A 16,307-nucleotide genomic window follows, 5' to 3' on the forward strand; every position below is an offset into this window, starting at 1 on the left:
TTTAAAATTAAATGGCCATGAGAGTACTGCACATAAAAATGTCCTGGTTTTTCTGTGAAAAATGTACACCCAAATGCATTTCTTGGAAAACGTAAAAGATGGAAAATAAATAAAGTATTCCACTGAAGAAAGTAGAAACAAAGTAGAAAAAGAAAAGGGGAAAATCATAAAATGAAAACAAAAAATCATGAACTAGACAAAAGAAAATCACTGCCTATAAAATTTAAGAAAACCTCATCTGATCATGAAAAAAAATAGAAAACACAAGTAAAGTATATTAGGAATAATAAAAGGACTGCAGAGAACTTCCCTGGTGGTCTGGTGGTTAAGAATCCTCCTGCCAATGCAGGAAGCAAGAGTTTGATCCCTGGTCTGGAAGGATTCCATATGCCACAGGGCAGCTGGGCCCATCCCCCACAACTATTAAACCCACATGCCACAACTACCCGAGCACCTGCTCTGCAACAAGAGAAGTCACAGCAATAAGAAATCTGTGCATCGCGACTAGAGAATAGCCCCCGCAACCAGAGCAAGCCCTGCTCATTGCCTGCTAGAAGCAAGGAGGACCCAGTGTAACAAAAAAAAATAATAATAATGAAAATAAAGGACTGCAGATAACAAGGAACTTTTTAAAAAAATTAATAAAACATTATGCCTAACTCATATCATTAAATTTAAGTTTAAAGTTGAGAGGAAATAGCTGATTTTCTAAGAAAATACAAAGGATCGAACCTGACTCAGGAAGTGGTAATATAACCTTGGTTGGTTAAATATTTCCGAATACATTTTACTAGTCTTTTGTTCTGTTGATTTTTTTATGGTGTCATTTGCCATACAAAGTTTCTCACACCCCAAAACTATTCAAATATTCTCCTATAATTCTTTCTTACAATTTATAGTTTCTTAAATTCTTCCGTTATTTTTGGTGTGAAGTAGAATTTTACCTTTATTTTCCTCCAGCTAGCTAGCCCACTCTGCCAATATCATTTATTAACCTAAGAGCTACTATCACTTAATCTAAAAATATACAAATGGTTTACTAGAAAAATTGGCCAGAGATTGGAATATGCATTTGATTGAAAAGGAAATGGCCAATAAATCATGAAAAAATACTACTACTATTTTTGTTTAATCAAAACAATCATGAGATAGTTTCCACCTATTGGCAAGTATTTAAAGTTTGATCATTTTTAGTGATGGTGAGGGTACAGGAAAAAGGCAATTCAAGGTTATTGGTGGAATTATAAATTTACACAGCCTTTCTGGAGGCAATTTGACCATACTTACAGAATTTTTTAAATGTACCTTTGAACTAACAGTCTTCATTCTATCTGTCATGAAGAAATTCTCACACGTGTACACAAATTTACGTATACAAGACTGTTGGTTGGACTATTTCATTAGCCAAAAACATTGAGAACCACTTAAATGTCTGTAGCAGAGTACAGTAGACTGAGATGATGGAATCCCACGCACTAGAGTGAAAAATGGGCTATGTCTATACTAATATGAAAAGATGTCCACTATATAGTAAGTAAAAAATGCACATTGCCTATATATACTTTGAGGCTGTTTTGTAAGAATAAAATCTCCAAACAATTTTATAATCAACAACCTCCTTCCTTTAAAAAACAAACAAACAAACTTATGATTGATTGAAATAAAACACATATACAGAAAGTTATACAAGGGACATACCTGAGTTACCACCACCCAGATCAAAGAGTGAATCATTATCTAGGAGTCTGGAGCACAAGAGAAAGTTCCAGGCTAAAGGCACAGACTTGGGAGTTAGCATAGGAAAGCAATTGAATATTGTCAAAATCAGATGAACACACCCAAGGAAAAGGTAGAAAGTTGGGGTGGGGTGGGGCAGGAAGGTATAAAGTGGAAAATGTGAGGGCTGAGGACTCGGGGTACATTAAAGCTTAAGGGGTAGGGACAGTGTACTGGGTCTGCAAAGGAGACTGAGAAGGATGCCCAAGGTAAGAACCCGGAAAGAGACAAGATAGTGGAGTAGAAGGACGGGAGCTCACCTCTTCTTAGGAAAACACAAAAATCATAACTCACTGCTGAACAACCATCGACAAAAAAACAACCCAAAAAACACTTTGTTGTTATTGTTCAGTCACTGGAACCTACCAAAAATGATATCCAACTTCCAAGAACAAAGAAGCCACAACAAGATGGTCAGAGGGGCACAGTTAAGTTCAGCCGCTCAGTTGTATCCGACTCTTTGTGACCCCATGGCTGCAGCACGCCAGGCTTCCCTGTCCATCACCAACTCCCGGAGCTTACTCAAACTCATGTCCATTGAGTTGATGATACCATCCAACCATCTCATCCTCTGTCGTCCCCTTCTCCTCCTGCCTTCAATCTTTCCCAGCATCAGGGTCTTTTCTAAGTGAGTCAGTTCTTCCCATCAGGTGGCCAAAGTTTTGGAGTTTCAGTTTCATCAGTCCATCCAATGAGTATTCAGGACTGATTTCCTTTAGGATTGACTGATTGGATCTCCTTGCAGTCCAAGGGATTCTTGAGTCTTCTGCAACACCACAGTTCAAAAGCATCAATTCTTCAGTGCTCAGCTTTCTTTATAGTCCAACTCTCACATCCATACATGACTACTGGAAAAGACATAGCTTTGGCTAGACAGACCTTTGTTAGCAAAGTAATGTCTCTGCTTTTTATTATGCTGTCTAGGTTCGTCATAGCTTTTCTTCCAAGGAGCAAGCATCTTTTAATTTCATGGCTGCAGTCACCATCTGCAGTGATTTTGGAGCCCCCCAAAATAAAGTATATCACTGTTTCTATTGTTTCCCCATCTATTTGCTATGAAGTGATGGGACCGGATGCCATGATCTTAGTTTTTTGAATGTTGAGTTTTAAGCCAGCTTTTTCACTCTCCTCTTTCACTTTCATCAAGAAGCTCACAAAGGAAAAAAGGAAAGATGTACCCATTTGAATGCAAAGTTCCAAAGAATAGCAAGGAGAAATATGAAAGCCTTCCTCAGTGATCAATGCAAAGAAATAGAGGAAAACAACAGAAAGGGAAAGACTAGAGATCACTTCAAGAAAATTAGAGAAACCAAGGGAACATTTCACGCAAAGATGGGCTCACTAAAGGACAGAAATGGTAAGGACCTAACAGAAGCAGAAGATATTAAGAAGAGGTGGCAAGAATACACAGAAGAACTATACGAAAAAGATCTTCCCATGACCCAGATAATCATGATGGTGTGATCACTCACCTAGAGCCAGACATCCTGGAATGTGAAGCCAAGTGGGCCTTCAGAAGCATCACTACCAACAAAGCTAATGGAGGTGACGGAATTCCAGTTGAGCTATTTCAAATCCTAAAAGATGATGTTGTGAAAGTGCTGCACTCAATATGCCAGCAAATTTGGAAAACTCAGCAGTGGCCACAGGACTGGAAAAGGTCAGTTTTCATTTCAATCCCAAAGAAAGGCAATGCCAAAGAATGCTCAAACTACCGCACAATTACACTCACCTCACACGCTAGAAAAGTAATGATCAAAACCCTCTAAGCCAGGCTTCAACAGTACATGAACTGTGAACTCCCAGATGTTCAAGCTGGTTTTAGAAAAGGCAGAGGAACCATAGGTCAAATTGCCAACATCCGCTGGATCATCAAAAAAGCAAGAGAGTTCCAGCAAAACATCTACTTCTGCTTTATTGACTATGCCAAAGCCTTTGACTGTGTGGATCACAACAGACTCTGGAAAATTCTGAAAGAGATGGGAATACCAGACCACCTGATCTGCCTCCTGAGAAATCTGTATGCAGGTCAAGAAGCAACAGTTAGAACTGGACATGGAACAACAGACTGGTTCCAAATTGGGAAAGGAGTATGTCAAGGCTGTATATTGTCACCCTGCTTATTTAACTTATATGCAGAGTACATTATGCGAAATGCCTGGCTGGATGAAGCACAAGCTGGAATCAAGATTACAGGCAGAAATATCAATAACCTCAGATATGCAGATGACACCACCCTTATGGCAGAGGGGCACAAAATCAAATCCCATCCCTTCCAAATCATCAGCCTACAAACTAGATTTCCAGGAAAGTATGAGTGTTGAGGACTTGGGGTACATTAAAGCTAAAGGGGTAAGCTTCAGGGGGGTCTCTCCACCACTTGACACAATCTGAGCCTGTCCAACAGAGGCTCAGAGTCCTGGAGTACCATCCAGGTACACAGGTGGGATGCCTTATCAATCTACTTTGTATCCCACGACCCTGTAACTCTGGCCACAAGTGCCTGAACCAGAGATCTTTGCCCAGGTCTCTCTGCCAGCTCTCAGTACGGGTCCAGGTATGGCCTCCTTGAAAGACACACACACACACACAAGTAGAAGGTAGTAGGTCAACAGAGAATCCAACACGGGGAGAGAAGTCAGTAACAGAAGTGTGATTGGGAGGAAACCGTGGTGGAGAAAAGCAGCCAGAAAGCGGGCAGCTTGAGGAAGTCTAAGGAAAAGGGGGCGAGGCTGGCTCAGCCACAGAAGGGGCGGAGAGTGCCGTGAGCCCTGGGCAAGCCTCCCATTCCTGAAAGCCCATCTGTTTCCAGCCCAAAGGGCTCATCCCGTTACCGGTAATACTCGCCTTCCCACAGGTGACCCTGAACCTGCCAAGTCAGAGACGCAGTGCCATCGCCTGGGCACAGTGTCTGAGTCACGCTTGCTCCTTGTTACATCCTTTTCCATTTCCCCCAACGTTTGACACGAAAGACTTTTCTGATAGGCTGCCTCCGCAGTGGCCTCAGTACAGCTGATTCTCTGGGGGTCAGGATCATATAAATAGTTGCTGCGGGGGGCACCTGGTCTCAGACCGGAGGAGCGACATCTCTGCCACCGCTGCCGCCCGGTCCCGAGGCGGGGTAAGCGCTCCTGAACGTGACAGCTCGCTGGGCCTGCCGCGCTCTGCCCGGCTCTGACCGACCCTCTCCATGTCCAGTTTCATCCGACGCGGTGGGCCGGGAACCCAGGGGGGTAGAAGGACGGTGGTGGGACGAGGGGTCGGGGGCGGCGGGCCGCAGCCGGGAAAGGCTGGCCCTTCGGCCCTGTCATCAGAAGGCCTTTCCCCCTTCTTTTCAAAGGTCCGGGTCGCCCGCGCGCCGCCCCATGCACCTCTGCCTCGGCCGGCGCGCACCCCCGCGGATCGGCCACGGGGATCCGCGGCCCCGGCCGGCCTTCCGCTCCTGTCTGGCACCACCTACCGAAGCCCGGAGGCCCAGGAAGCGGGTGGTGTTCGCAGACACCAAGGGGCTCTCGCTGACGTCCGTGCACAGCTTTGGAGATGCTGTGGGCGCAGACTCAGAGAAGAACTTCTGCGGTGGGTCCAGGGGAGCGCGCCCCGCACCGCCCAGCTCGCCAAAGCCAAGACCCTCGGTTCCGGGCCTCCCGGGCCCAGGCAGGACTCCGGGGTCCCCCGAGGCGTCTGCAGAACCCCCGTGGCCGGGAGCTTCCAGCGAGGCGTCGTGCGGGCTCGAGGGCTAGGTTTCCAGAAGGTGCCGCCCGTGCGCGTCGCTCTGGGTCCCTGGGGCTCAGTCCTTGAAGCGCCGCCACTCAAGCGCTCGGTCCTGAAAGAACCGGCGGCAGCTTCGCCCTCGGCGCGGGGTTGCCGCGAGGTCCCCCGAGCTGGGGGAACCATCCAGTTGTGCTTCTCTTATAGTGTGCTCAGCCGCTTTCAGCGGATGGTGATCAAGGTCAGAGTTAGTGCCTGACGCCCAGTTCACCGCCCTGCCCATCAGAATGAAACTGAACCCTTCGAGGGCGCACATATAGGAGCCCTCGCGGGTTACTTTCTCTGCGTCAAGCGAGAATCCCTGGCTCAGGGTGTGCGCGCCTTTCCGATTTCCCCTGGAGCCCGTCTCGGACTCTTCCAGCATCACTGTGGGGAGATGAGACGAATACAACTCCTAGCCCCTCAGCAAGCCTTGAATGCCCTGCATTCTTATCTCTCAAAGAAAGAGGCTGCCAGTGGCGCCCGGTCCCCTTCACCCTCTGCAGAGAAGCCAGATGTAAACAAAGCTTTGTTATAATTATTTCAAAGGCCTGGAAGAGAGTGTCTGTAAGCAAGGTGCCCGGTGGGTAGGCCGAGATGGGGACGGGAGGAGGAACTGAGCGCAGAAATGGGCTCTTTCACTTCCCTCTCCCTTTGGAAAAGGCTCATTTTCTGGTAGTTTCTTAAGCTTTTTCTTTTGACCAGCCCTGCGGCCTGTGGGATCTTAGTTCCCCAGACCAGCGATGGAACCTCGTCACTCCCTACCCTGGAAGTGCAGAGTCTTAACCACTGGATGGCCAGGGAAGTCCCTTGCTTCTTCAACTTTTGCCAAAAGAAATGTTTGTTGAGGCATTTTCAAGCTGTAAACGATTGACCTTTCTCCTCTTCAGCAGATAAGAGTCTGCGACAAGTCTGTCTACCTTAAAATAGGCACACTTAAAAAAATTAATGTTTACACCTGAGATGCAGGAGAGGGGGGTTCCATTCCTGGGTGGGGAAAATCCCCTGGAGGAGGAAATGGCAACTCACTCTGGTATTCTTGCCTGGAGAATCCCATGGACAGAGGAGCCTGGCTGGCTACAGTCCATGGGGTTGGATACGACCGAGCAACTAAGCATGCACCTTTTAAAAACTATAATTTACTGAGGCCAGAAGGCTGACCTTTGCTTCTGTGGATACCCACACTTTCCCTGTTGTATTTACCACCCTGTATTGAAACTGTCCACTAAACTGTCATAAATAAAGAATGCTGCCCACCATCCGATTCTACAAGAATCAAGTCATTAGCCACTACAGTAGCTGATCTACAACACACCCTGAAAGGAATTCAGGGCAAAAATCAGGATGAGGTACTCAGTGCTCCAGGAAAACAGGCCAGATGAGCCCTCAGAAAGTTAGAAATATTGCAGGAGAAATTTTCTACGAACCTGGATTCTTGCATCTTCCTCTACTTAGAAAAGCTCTAAAATCATTAACTGAAATACACGCTCCTCGTGACCAGCAGCGACCTTCTACTGAGACATATGCTTGAATGCATGTATCCCTTTGCCAAAATCACATATATACTGACCTGATCTCTTCAGAGCAGCTCTTCAGAGCTATCTGAGAGGCTGTCTCCCCAGCTACAGTCCTCAGTAAGTTCTTCAATCAAACTGAAACTCATGGCTCTCACATGGTGGTTTTTATCTTAGTCAACACCTCCCTCAGATCTGGAAAGGCTGCCGTGTACACTGCTGGCCCCCAGACTGGCCACCCCTGACATGCTCAGAATGTGTGCATTGGTATAATACATGAATTTTTAGTGTGTGCCAAGTATTCTTCTAGCTTCAGTTTACAATGGTCTGAGATCTTTTAGTCTTTGGAAGACTTTACCCTCTTTTCAGAGGTTGTTCATTCTCTCAGATTATTGTTCATGGATGACAAATTTTAAATAAATGTGTCTAAAAAAAACCTTTAGCTCTTCTGATCCTTGACTTCTTGGGTTACAATTGTCTGTGCCGGAGGCAGGCTATATAAATGCAATCATAGTGATTGAGCAAGAAGCATGTTCTCTATTTGTTTTTCTCCCTAAAGGGCCTGCCCCAGCCAACTCTGTAAAATAACCAGGTGGTTAACAGCGTAAAGACAGAGCCAGCAAAACACACAGGCTTCCAGAGATAGTTTAAACACAGCTGTGCCTTCCTCATCCAAAAAGGGAGGCTACTGTAACCACGCCAGATTCCTCCCAGTCTCTATGCTGCTGCTGCTGCTGCTGCTAAGTTGCTTCAGTCATGTCCGACTCTGTGCGATCCCAGAGACAGCAGCCCACCAGGCTCCCCCGTCCCTGGGATTCTCCAGGCAAGAACACTGGAGTGGGTTGCCATTTCCTTCTCCAATGCATGAAAGTGAAAAGTGAAAGTGAAGTCGCTCAGTCAAGTCTGACTCTTAGCCACCCCATAGACTGCAGCCTACCAGGCTCCTCCGCCCATGGGATTTTCCAGGCAAGAGTACTGGAGTGGGGTGCCATTGCTTTCTCCCCCAGTCTCTATATCCTACCTCTAGTCCTGACTCCATTAAGTAATCAGGAATAAGGTGAGTGGTCCCGATAGAATGTGTTGTCAGGATTGGGGCGGGGGGCACTTTTTGAAATTAAAGTTAGTAAGAGTTGTCCATGAAAAATAGGCAGTTGACTATTAATCAATAATCAATCTAAGAAAAAAAAATGGAAAATTTTATTCGCACCAACCTGAGGATTATAACCCAGGAGATAGCCTTTTAAAGGCTCTAAGGGCTCTTTTGTAGAGGCAAAGGAAGAAGTTTGTATACAGGTGATTTTGGCAAGCGGTTTTCAAGCACTCATCTTGGTAGAAGGTTACTGCTGTTCTCGAAGAACAGACATCCTTCTTAGTGGTTTTAGTGCTTCTCTAACTATGGGAAGATGCAAGAAAACGGATTCATAAAATTTTCTCCTTGAAAATATCTGACTATCTGAGGACCAGTTCTGCCAGTTTTCCCAGAGCCCAAAGTGTCTCATCCTGATCTTTGCCCAGAATTCCTTTCGAGATGTCCTGTAGGTGAGCAGCTGCGGTGGCTAGTGACTTGATTCTTGTTGCACTGGAGGTGGGCAATATTCTTTATTTTACAATCCCTTCCCTTTCAGTCTTAATTTTGATCAAGGTTTGGGAAGCATTTTGTGACTAGTTTGTCCCACAGCACTTGGAATGCTCATTCCCAGGTAAGACAAGGATTTTGTTGAAAGGCCTCTCAATGGGCTATCACTGCATTTGGCCCTGTTAATAGAAGCTCAAAGCCTCTGGATTGCTAGGCTTGCTAGTCTCTTGTGGTCCAGAAACATTTTCCTCTTGCTGTTTCCTCCTTTACCTAGAGTTATAATATAGTCTAATCATTAATTTATAGAACTATATATTTGATCAAGGGCTTCCCAGGTGGCACTAGTGGTGAAGAATTCACCTGCTAATGCAGGAGATCCAAGAGATGTGGGTTCGATTCCAGCATCACAAGGATCCCCTGGAGGAGGGCATGGCAATCCACTCCAGTTGGGTTGCCCATGCCTGGAGAATCCCATGGACAGAGGAGCCTGGTGGGCTACAGCCGTAGGGTTGCAAAGAGTCGGACATGACCTTAGCCCACACACATATATTTGATCAATCATTTTAAGTCACCTAATCATCATCAATTTTATTTGAAACTCAGTCACACATTTGCAAGAAACAAGTCTTGTAAAATTAGCAGAATACAAGTAATATCACTAGTGGCATTAATAAGGTCATAAGTAGGTATTTAAACTAAGAATGTCCATGAGGTGTGACCAGTGTCTCCCCAGGTCGTCCGACAAGTCTGTTCTCCACCAATTTCTATCTTTAAGGGATGTGATCTCTTGGCCTTGGACATAAAGCTCACCAAAGATGTCTGTAGGGGCAAGGTGAGTGGTGGGTCGTCGTGTTCCCTTACAAGATTGAGAAAGGAATGTTATCATCTAAGGCATGTTATCTTCTGGCTGGAGCTGGAAGAAGAAAAATGGATCTTCTGGGTTGAGCAGGTATTTCTGCAACTGGAGAGGTCCGGTTAATTCATGATGCAGATGCCCAATGCACACGGGAGGGAACAGAGGCGGCCCCAAAGGACAGAGTTTATAGGTTTTTTATGTTTAAACTTTTTGTTTATGTATGTGTTATGTTTATTTTATGTTTATCTTCTATTTTATGTTTTATTTTTATTTCCATTTTTCAATTTAAATTTGTCTTGCCTTGCCTTAAAATGTGAATCTTTATCTCATCAGTGTCAAAAGGAAAAATGAGTAGCCAGCTATAATGGTGGCTTACCCCTACAATGTGCTGTAATATTCAGTTCAGTTCAGTTCAGTTCGGTCGCTCAGTCGTGTCTGACTCTTTGCGACCCCATGGACTGCAGCATGCCAGGCTTCCCTGTCCTTCACCAACTCCCGAAGCTTGCACAAACTCACAGCAATTGAGTCAGTGATGCCATCCAACCATCTCATCCTCTGTCGTCCCCTTCTCCTCCCGCCTTCAATCTTTCCCTGCATCAGGGTCTTTTCCAATGAGTCAACTCTTCGCATCAGGTGGCCAAAGTATTGGAGTTTTAGCTTCAGCATCAGTCCTTCCAACGAATATTCAGGACTCACCTCCTTTAGGATGGACTGGTTGGATTTCCTTGCAGTCCAAAAGACTCTTAACAGTCTTCTCCAATATCACAGTTCAAAAACGTCACTTCTTCTGCGCTCAGCTTTCTTTATAGTCCAACTCTTACATCCATGCATGACTACTGAAAAAGCTACTACCATAGCTTTGACTAAACAGATCTTTGCCAGCAAAGTAATGTCTCCACTTTTTAATATGCTGTCTAGGTTGGTCACAACTTTTTTCCAAGGAGCAAGCGTTGTAATCTATTTGTAATGAAACTGGACTTCTGAAATATCATCAAGGAGCCTCTGAAAAAATGCAGCTCATGTTAAAACCCACCACTGGGGAGGGGAAGTCTGGAAGATCTTGTGGGTCAGGTCTCACAATTACTGGGGTCTGGAATCTAGACTTTTGGTACTATCTCCAGTGTCGTTATGCATCCAACCACAGCCGTGGCTAACAGGATTGACGAAAGATGCTACTCATCATTGTTTTTGAATTTCACAAGCCTATATTGCGCTTTGAATTTATATTTGATATTTTTGTCAAGTTTTATTGAAATGGAGCAGTACCCTCTGGTCCTTGCCGCCCTCTGCCCCCTATCCTGCCACATCCTCCACCTGCCTTTTGTCTATGGAAAAATTTAGCCAGAGAATAAGTTTAATCAGGGAAGTGAGAAAATGCAGAAACAAAACAACTCAACAAGACTAAACAATAATGATAGCTTAGTCAATAAGCATAGTTAAAGACCTTTCATTCTGCTCAAGGGCTATATTCTGAGCCATATCGTGTGAGCTGTCTTGTAGATACTGAAACCCCCACTGGATGGAAGAAGTTAACTACATGATGACCAGACTATAGCCATGACATAAGCTGCCACAGTTCCAAGAACTGACCTCAAGAAATGGAAACAAACTGACCTGGAACTGAAGATTAACTGGGCTTACAACAATCAAGATGACCCTGGTCAGACCATCAGTGACCAATTTCAAGATGACAGTCAGAGCTGACTGTGCTGTTTCTACGAGTAGCCCACTCCCTCAGCTTATAAAAGCTCCTGCCCTCTGGTTGGGGGCAGGGAGCCAGATTTTGGCTAGGAGTCTGCCACTCCTCACGTTCCCCTCCACCACCAGTTGCCAGCATCCAAAATAAAACAACTTTCCCCTTCCACCAGCCTGGCCTCTTTTTTGACTTTTGAGCAGTGAGCAGCCAAACCCCACTTTGGGCTACATTAGCTTGTAAATAGCACAGCTGTTGTTTATTGCCCCCCTTTACTATTAAAATTATTAATTTTGGAAATATATATGTACTATGTGTCACAACTGTAATCCTATAAAGTTTTTCTAGTGATAATCTTAAAAAAAAAAAAAGAAAGAAAGAAAGTGGCCCAGGACTCTTTTGACCTTTGAAGAATCAAAGCTAAGATAAACTGGCCTAATTTATAATGCTCTTTCTGTCTGGGTAATGTGTCCATTCACTGAGCTCTGGTGTTTTTCCTGTTATACACCCCTTTTACTATTTTTCCCTATACAGAGTATGTATTGTCTACCAAATTTCATGCATTCAGTACTAGCTCATTTCATGATTTCATTAACTGCATAAATAATTTGTCAAGTTTCTGGTAGTTACACTGTGTAGTTTTCACTCATTTAACAAACATTGATTTTTGAGCAACTGCTATGTGCCAGACTTTATATTCACTGTTAGGAATAGAAAAATGAATTTTAAAAATTCACAGCCCAGCGAAGGAAGCCAGACACATAAAGAGATAATAAAAAAAATGAATAGGGAATTCCTTGCTGGTCCATGGTTAGGACTCCCCAGTTTCACTGTCAAGGATGCGGATTCAATTCCTGGACTAAGAGTGTCAGGGACACTACAGAAAAATAAGAGAACATGTCCTGTTGGAGTTGACCGCTAACATGGGTCTCTAAAGGGTGACCAGATGTTAGCCAGAAATTGCATTTTAGTTAGCTTACTAAACTAAAGCTACTTTTTGAGTTATTATTAGACCAACTGAAGCTCTCCTTTTCTTTTTTCTTTTCTTGAGACTCTCAGAAAGGCAACTTAAAGGAGGTGGTAATGACAGGTGGGTGTGAATGTTAGAAAACAGAGAGCTGGATGAAGAAAAGTAGTTTCCCGTACTCATCCAAGACGATGCTCTGCTCAGCCAGGGTTTTCTCAGCCACGTGGCAGGTAGAATGCTGTACAAGTAGACTTTGAGGGCGGGTATATCCAATTGCTAGAGCCTTTAGAGTCACACATTCCATTTTTCTTTTCTTGAACTTTATAGTCAACAAACAACCTATTGATGTTGGTTTAGTTTCCCAAGTAGATTTCCTGCCACTAAGAGTATGAACTGACCTGTGGATTCTCTTAGCCCAATTCTACTATTATCCTAATTCTATTAGTTAATTTAGCATTTTCAGTTATCCAGCTAAATTAATGAATGAGCCTTATCTTGTTATCAGAGACTCCTGTAGGTTTGATTACTACAAAAATCACAACCCAAAGCCAGATCATCCTGCTGTGAATTGGCAAAATCGAGTTCACGTATTTTCATACTGAGGACCACAAATACAAACTGAAAAACTTGTCTTCATTTTGCTCTTACCGGCAAAGTCCTACTGAAGTCCGAATGTTCTTCTATTACTCTCATCCAAAATCTATATCATCCATATTCTGATGAGTCTCAAATTTACATCACAAGCTTGGATTTTTCCTCCCAACTCCAGACTCATGTATTGAAGAATAACACCTCAAATGGTGGTTCCCCTCAATATTAAAAATAGAACTAAACAGTACAAACAATACAGCAACTCCATTTAGGGGTGTATAAATAAGAGAATTAAAAGCAGGATCTCATATATTTGTACATTCATATCATACCAGCATTATTCACAGTATCCAAAAGGTGGAAGCAACTCAAACGCCCACCAGTGGATGACTGGGTGAAGAAAATGTGGTCTGTACCTATAATGAAATATTATTTAGCCATAAAAAGGAAGGAAATTCTGGATGAAACTGGAGGACATTATGCTAAGTGAAATACGCCAGTCACAAAAAGATATGAATCTTATGACTTCATTTACATGAGGTATGAGTGTGAGGTTTGAGTATCAAACTCATAGAAACAGAGAGTAGAATGGTGGTTGCCTAGAGCTGGGGACAGGGGGAATAGGGGGCTTTGTTTAATGGATATAGTTTTCTTTTTTCAAGATGATAAATTTCTGGAGGTTAATTGCCCAACAATGTGAATATACTTAACACTACCGAACTGCATACTTAGAAGTGGTTAGGATGGTCAATTTTATGTGTATTTCACCACAATACATTTTTTTAAAAGAACCCAACTTTTGCTTAATTTGACATTTCCTCTTGAGAGTTGGAAATCAATGTTTCTAGTTGAGGATTCGCCTCTCAACAAATGTCAAAGGCTTTGCACACACAGCAGGTGACTTGGATAGGAGAGAAGGTACACAGCACACTTGCAGGATGTTTGTACTGGAGAAAGAGTATCTTTTGAAAGAAGTATCTTCCCAGTTCATAGGACCGTGTGTCACACACACAGCAAATGCAGTGATTGTAGAGGCTCATTTTGGGAAATGAACTCAAAGTTAGGATGGTGTGGGAGGTTATTAAACTTCTCACTGAGCCCCTGAACCCTGTGATCCCCAACTCTTAAAGGACTATCCTTCATCAGGTTTTTAAAATTACTCATGTAGTTTTTGTGGTACAAGAGTATGCTCATTCTAGAATGCAAAAATACCTTTAATAATAATCTAAAAGTATAAATTCACAGTGACAAGGGGTTTGCTGTTGGATATATGCTTTCGGCAACAGGCGTCCTCTGTAGGTAAACCTACTTTGTGTCTAATTTTTTCAAGCATTCCTTGTTCATGTTCTTCCTCCCATTTGTATTCCTCCTGCCTAGAAATTACCACGACAGAGATGTGCCCGGATTATCCGCCTTTGCAAACAAAACTTTGAAGCCTAAGGGAGTTATATTAACCCAGTTCTTATTGGCTTCCTCTTTGGAATGAAGTTTGATTACCTTCCTGAACTCAAGAGGTTTAGAGACAGCCCCAGGGAACGTGTGTGCCTATTCTCACGTGTGTGTGTTGATAACCAACAACTGAGTCTACTATATGGTTGGGCAAAGAATCAGTCAACGGCATTTGTGTTCATTCTCTAGTATGTGTAAAATATTTTTAAATTTCAGAATTACTATGCACAAAGAACTGCAGAGTATGGTAAGAATTGTTAAGAAATTTAAACATGAATACATATGAGCAAAGCAGGTGAATGGACGACTTCTACGTTTTGACTGATCCTGGGTCAAGAAAGGAGAGCAGATGTAAGAACCCAAAAAGCAGTTATGATTGTGGTGGCCACTTTAAAGCCTGATCTCTGACACTGATGATGACCAGTTTCTTCTTTTACGGAACTTAATCTAGTTGAAGATTAGACATAGCCATGCATTATTCAGCTTTGCACCATTGGGACCAAAGTTTGTTAAACGAATGGATAAATGATTAAGTTAGTGAATTCGGGAAAAGTCCCACAGGTATGGTAGCATTTAGCATAAGGAGGAGCAGCCCAGTGTCTGGGAGCAGAGCCATCATTCTTGTACGTCGATTTTGAGGTCTAAGAATGTGGACGTTACCCTCAAGACCCACTGTCAGATCATTTAGCGTGGATTGGCAATCTGACAGCAGTGTGCAGAATAAACTAGGAGAGAGGGCTTGACCTTTTAAGAAGGAAAGGGCTGATTTTTTTAAAAAGGAGGATCAACTTTAAGACAGATGATATAAGCTCGGGTCAGGCGTTTGAAGTTTGAAGACATGGTGAGAAAAACACGTGGAAACTCCAGCAGGCAGTAACCAGACTTTAGCAGAGATGTTGGTTCCAAGTTGAGGTAGACATTGAAAAGTTGCACCTTTGAGGGGACTCGGAAATGCCTACACCAACCCTTGAACTCCTTGGCTTTTTGCTAGCTGGCAAAGGAGACTCTGATGATGGTGGTGGTGGTGGTGATGTCAGCTAGCATTTCTTGAGCGTGCCGACCGCAAGCGATCTGTATCTCACTGTATACTCACGACGGCCCCAAGATGACAAGGCCGTTTGGTGACTCAAGCCTCTTTTAACTAATCAGGGCTCATTTCACTCTCTTCAGAACCTACAACGAGTGTTCCTAGGGCGAAGCAGCCAGTATTCAGGTCCTGGCACAGCGCAGAAGCGTGGAGACCCCTCTTTAGGAAATGGCAACCCACTCCAGTTTTGTTGCCTGGAGAATCCCATGGTTGGAGGAGCCTGGTGTGCTACAGTCCACGGGGTGGCAAAGAGTCGGACACGACTGAGCGAGTTCACTTTCACTTTTTCATTTTCCTCTTATTACAGCAGGAGTCTCTGGGAGGCACGCTCCAGGAGCGCCCAGGGCGCTCAATGCTGGTCTCTGCAGCAGCTAGCCCGGTGGGGTCAGAGGTCTTCGCCCGCCAGCTGGCAGCTCCGCAGCTCCTGAGCGCGCCCACATGGAACTAGCGACGCGGCAGCCCGCCTCTCCGCCTCCCGCACCGTCCCTTGGCTCCCCGCCTCCCCGCCTCCCCGCCTCCCCGCCTCCCCGCCTCCCCGCCTCCCCGCCTCCCCGCCTCCCCGCCTCCCCGCCTCCCCGCCTCCCCGGCCCACCACTTGGCGCCTCGTCTGCCGGTCTCCTCGCACCCCGCCCCTCGGAGCCCCGCCTCCTCATCCCCGCCCACCTCTCGGCTCCGCCTCCTCAGCCCACCACTCGTCGCCCAGTCTGCCCGTCTCTCCGCGCCCCGCCCCTAGAAGCCCCGCCCACTTCTGGGCTCCACCTCCCCGGCCCCACACTCGGCTCCCTGTCAGTCATCTCCCCGCGCCCCGCCCCTCGGAGCCCCGCCTCCTCAGCCCTGCCCACCTCTGGGCCCCGCCTCCCCGCCTCCCGGGCCCACCACTCGGCGCCCCGTCTGCTCCTCTCCCGGCGCCCAGCCCCCTATCGCCCCGCCCTCCGGGGCCACGCCCAGCTCTGCCGGGCGCGCGCCGGCGCGTGGGTGCGGGGCGTGAGGTTAGACGGCGGCGGGCGGGGGTGGGGCTGGGACGCGAGGGTCACGTCAAGGCGGCGTAGAC

At 45.3% G+C, this 16,307-nt stretch overlaps 1 protein-coding gene across 1 annotated transcript; it reads left to right on the forward strand.

Annotated features, from left to right (window-relative positions):
* Positions 1 to 4,089: 4,089 nt before the first annotated feature.
* On the forward strand, positions 4,090 to 7,461 carry LOC133240112 (uncharacterized). The gene is made up of 5 exons (XM_061404734.1): positions 4,090 to 4,128; positions 4,289 to 4,333; positions 4,589 to 4,612; positions 4,808 to 4,897; positions 5,117 to 7,461. The coding sequence occupies exons 1-5, from the start codon at positions 4,090 to 4,092 to the stop codon at positions 5,741 to 5,743; spliced, it is 825 nt and encodes a 274-aa protein (XP_061260718.1). The 3' UTR covers positions 5,744 to 7,461.
* The last annotated feature ends 8,846 nt before the right edge of the window (positions 7,462 to 16,307 follow it).

The sequence above is a fragment of the Bos javanicus genome, chromosome 27 (assembly GCF_032452875.1).
Source record: "Bos javanicus breed banteng chromosome 27, ARS-OSU_banteng_1.0, whole genome shotgun sequence".
NCBI classification, from domain to species: Eukaryota; Metazoa; Chordata; class Mammalia; order Artiodactyla; family Bovidae; genus Bos; species Bos javanicus.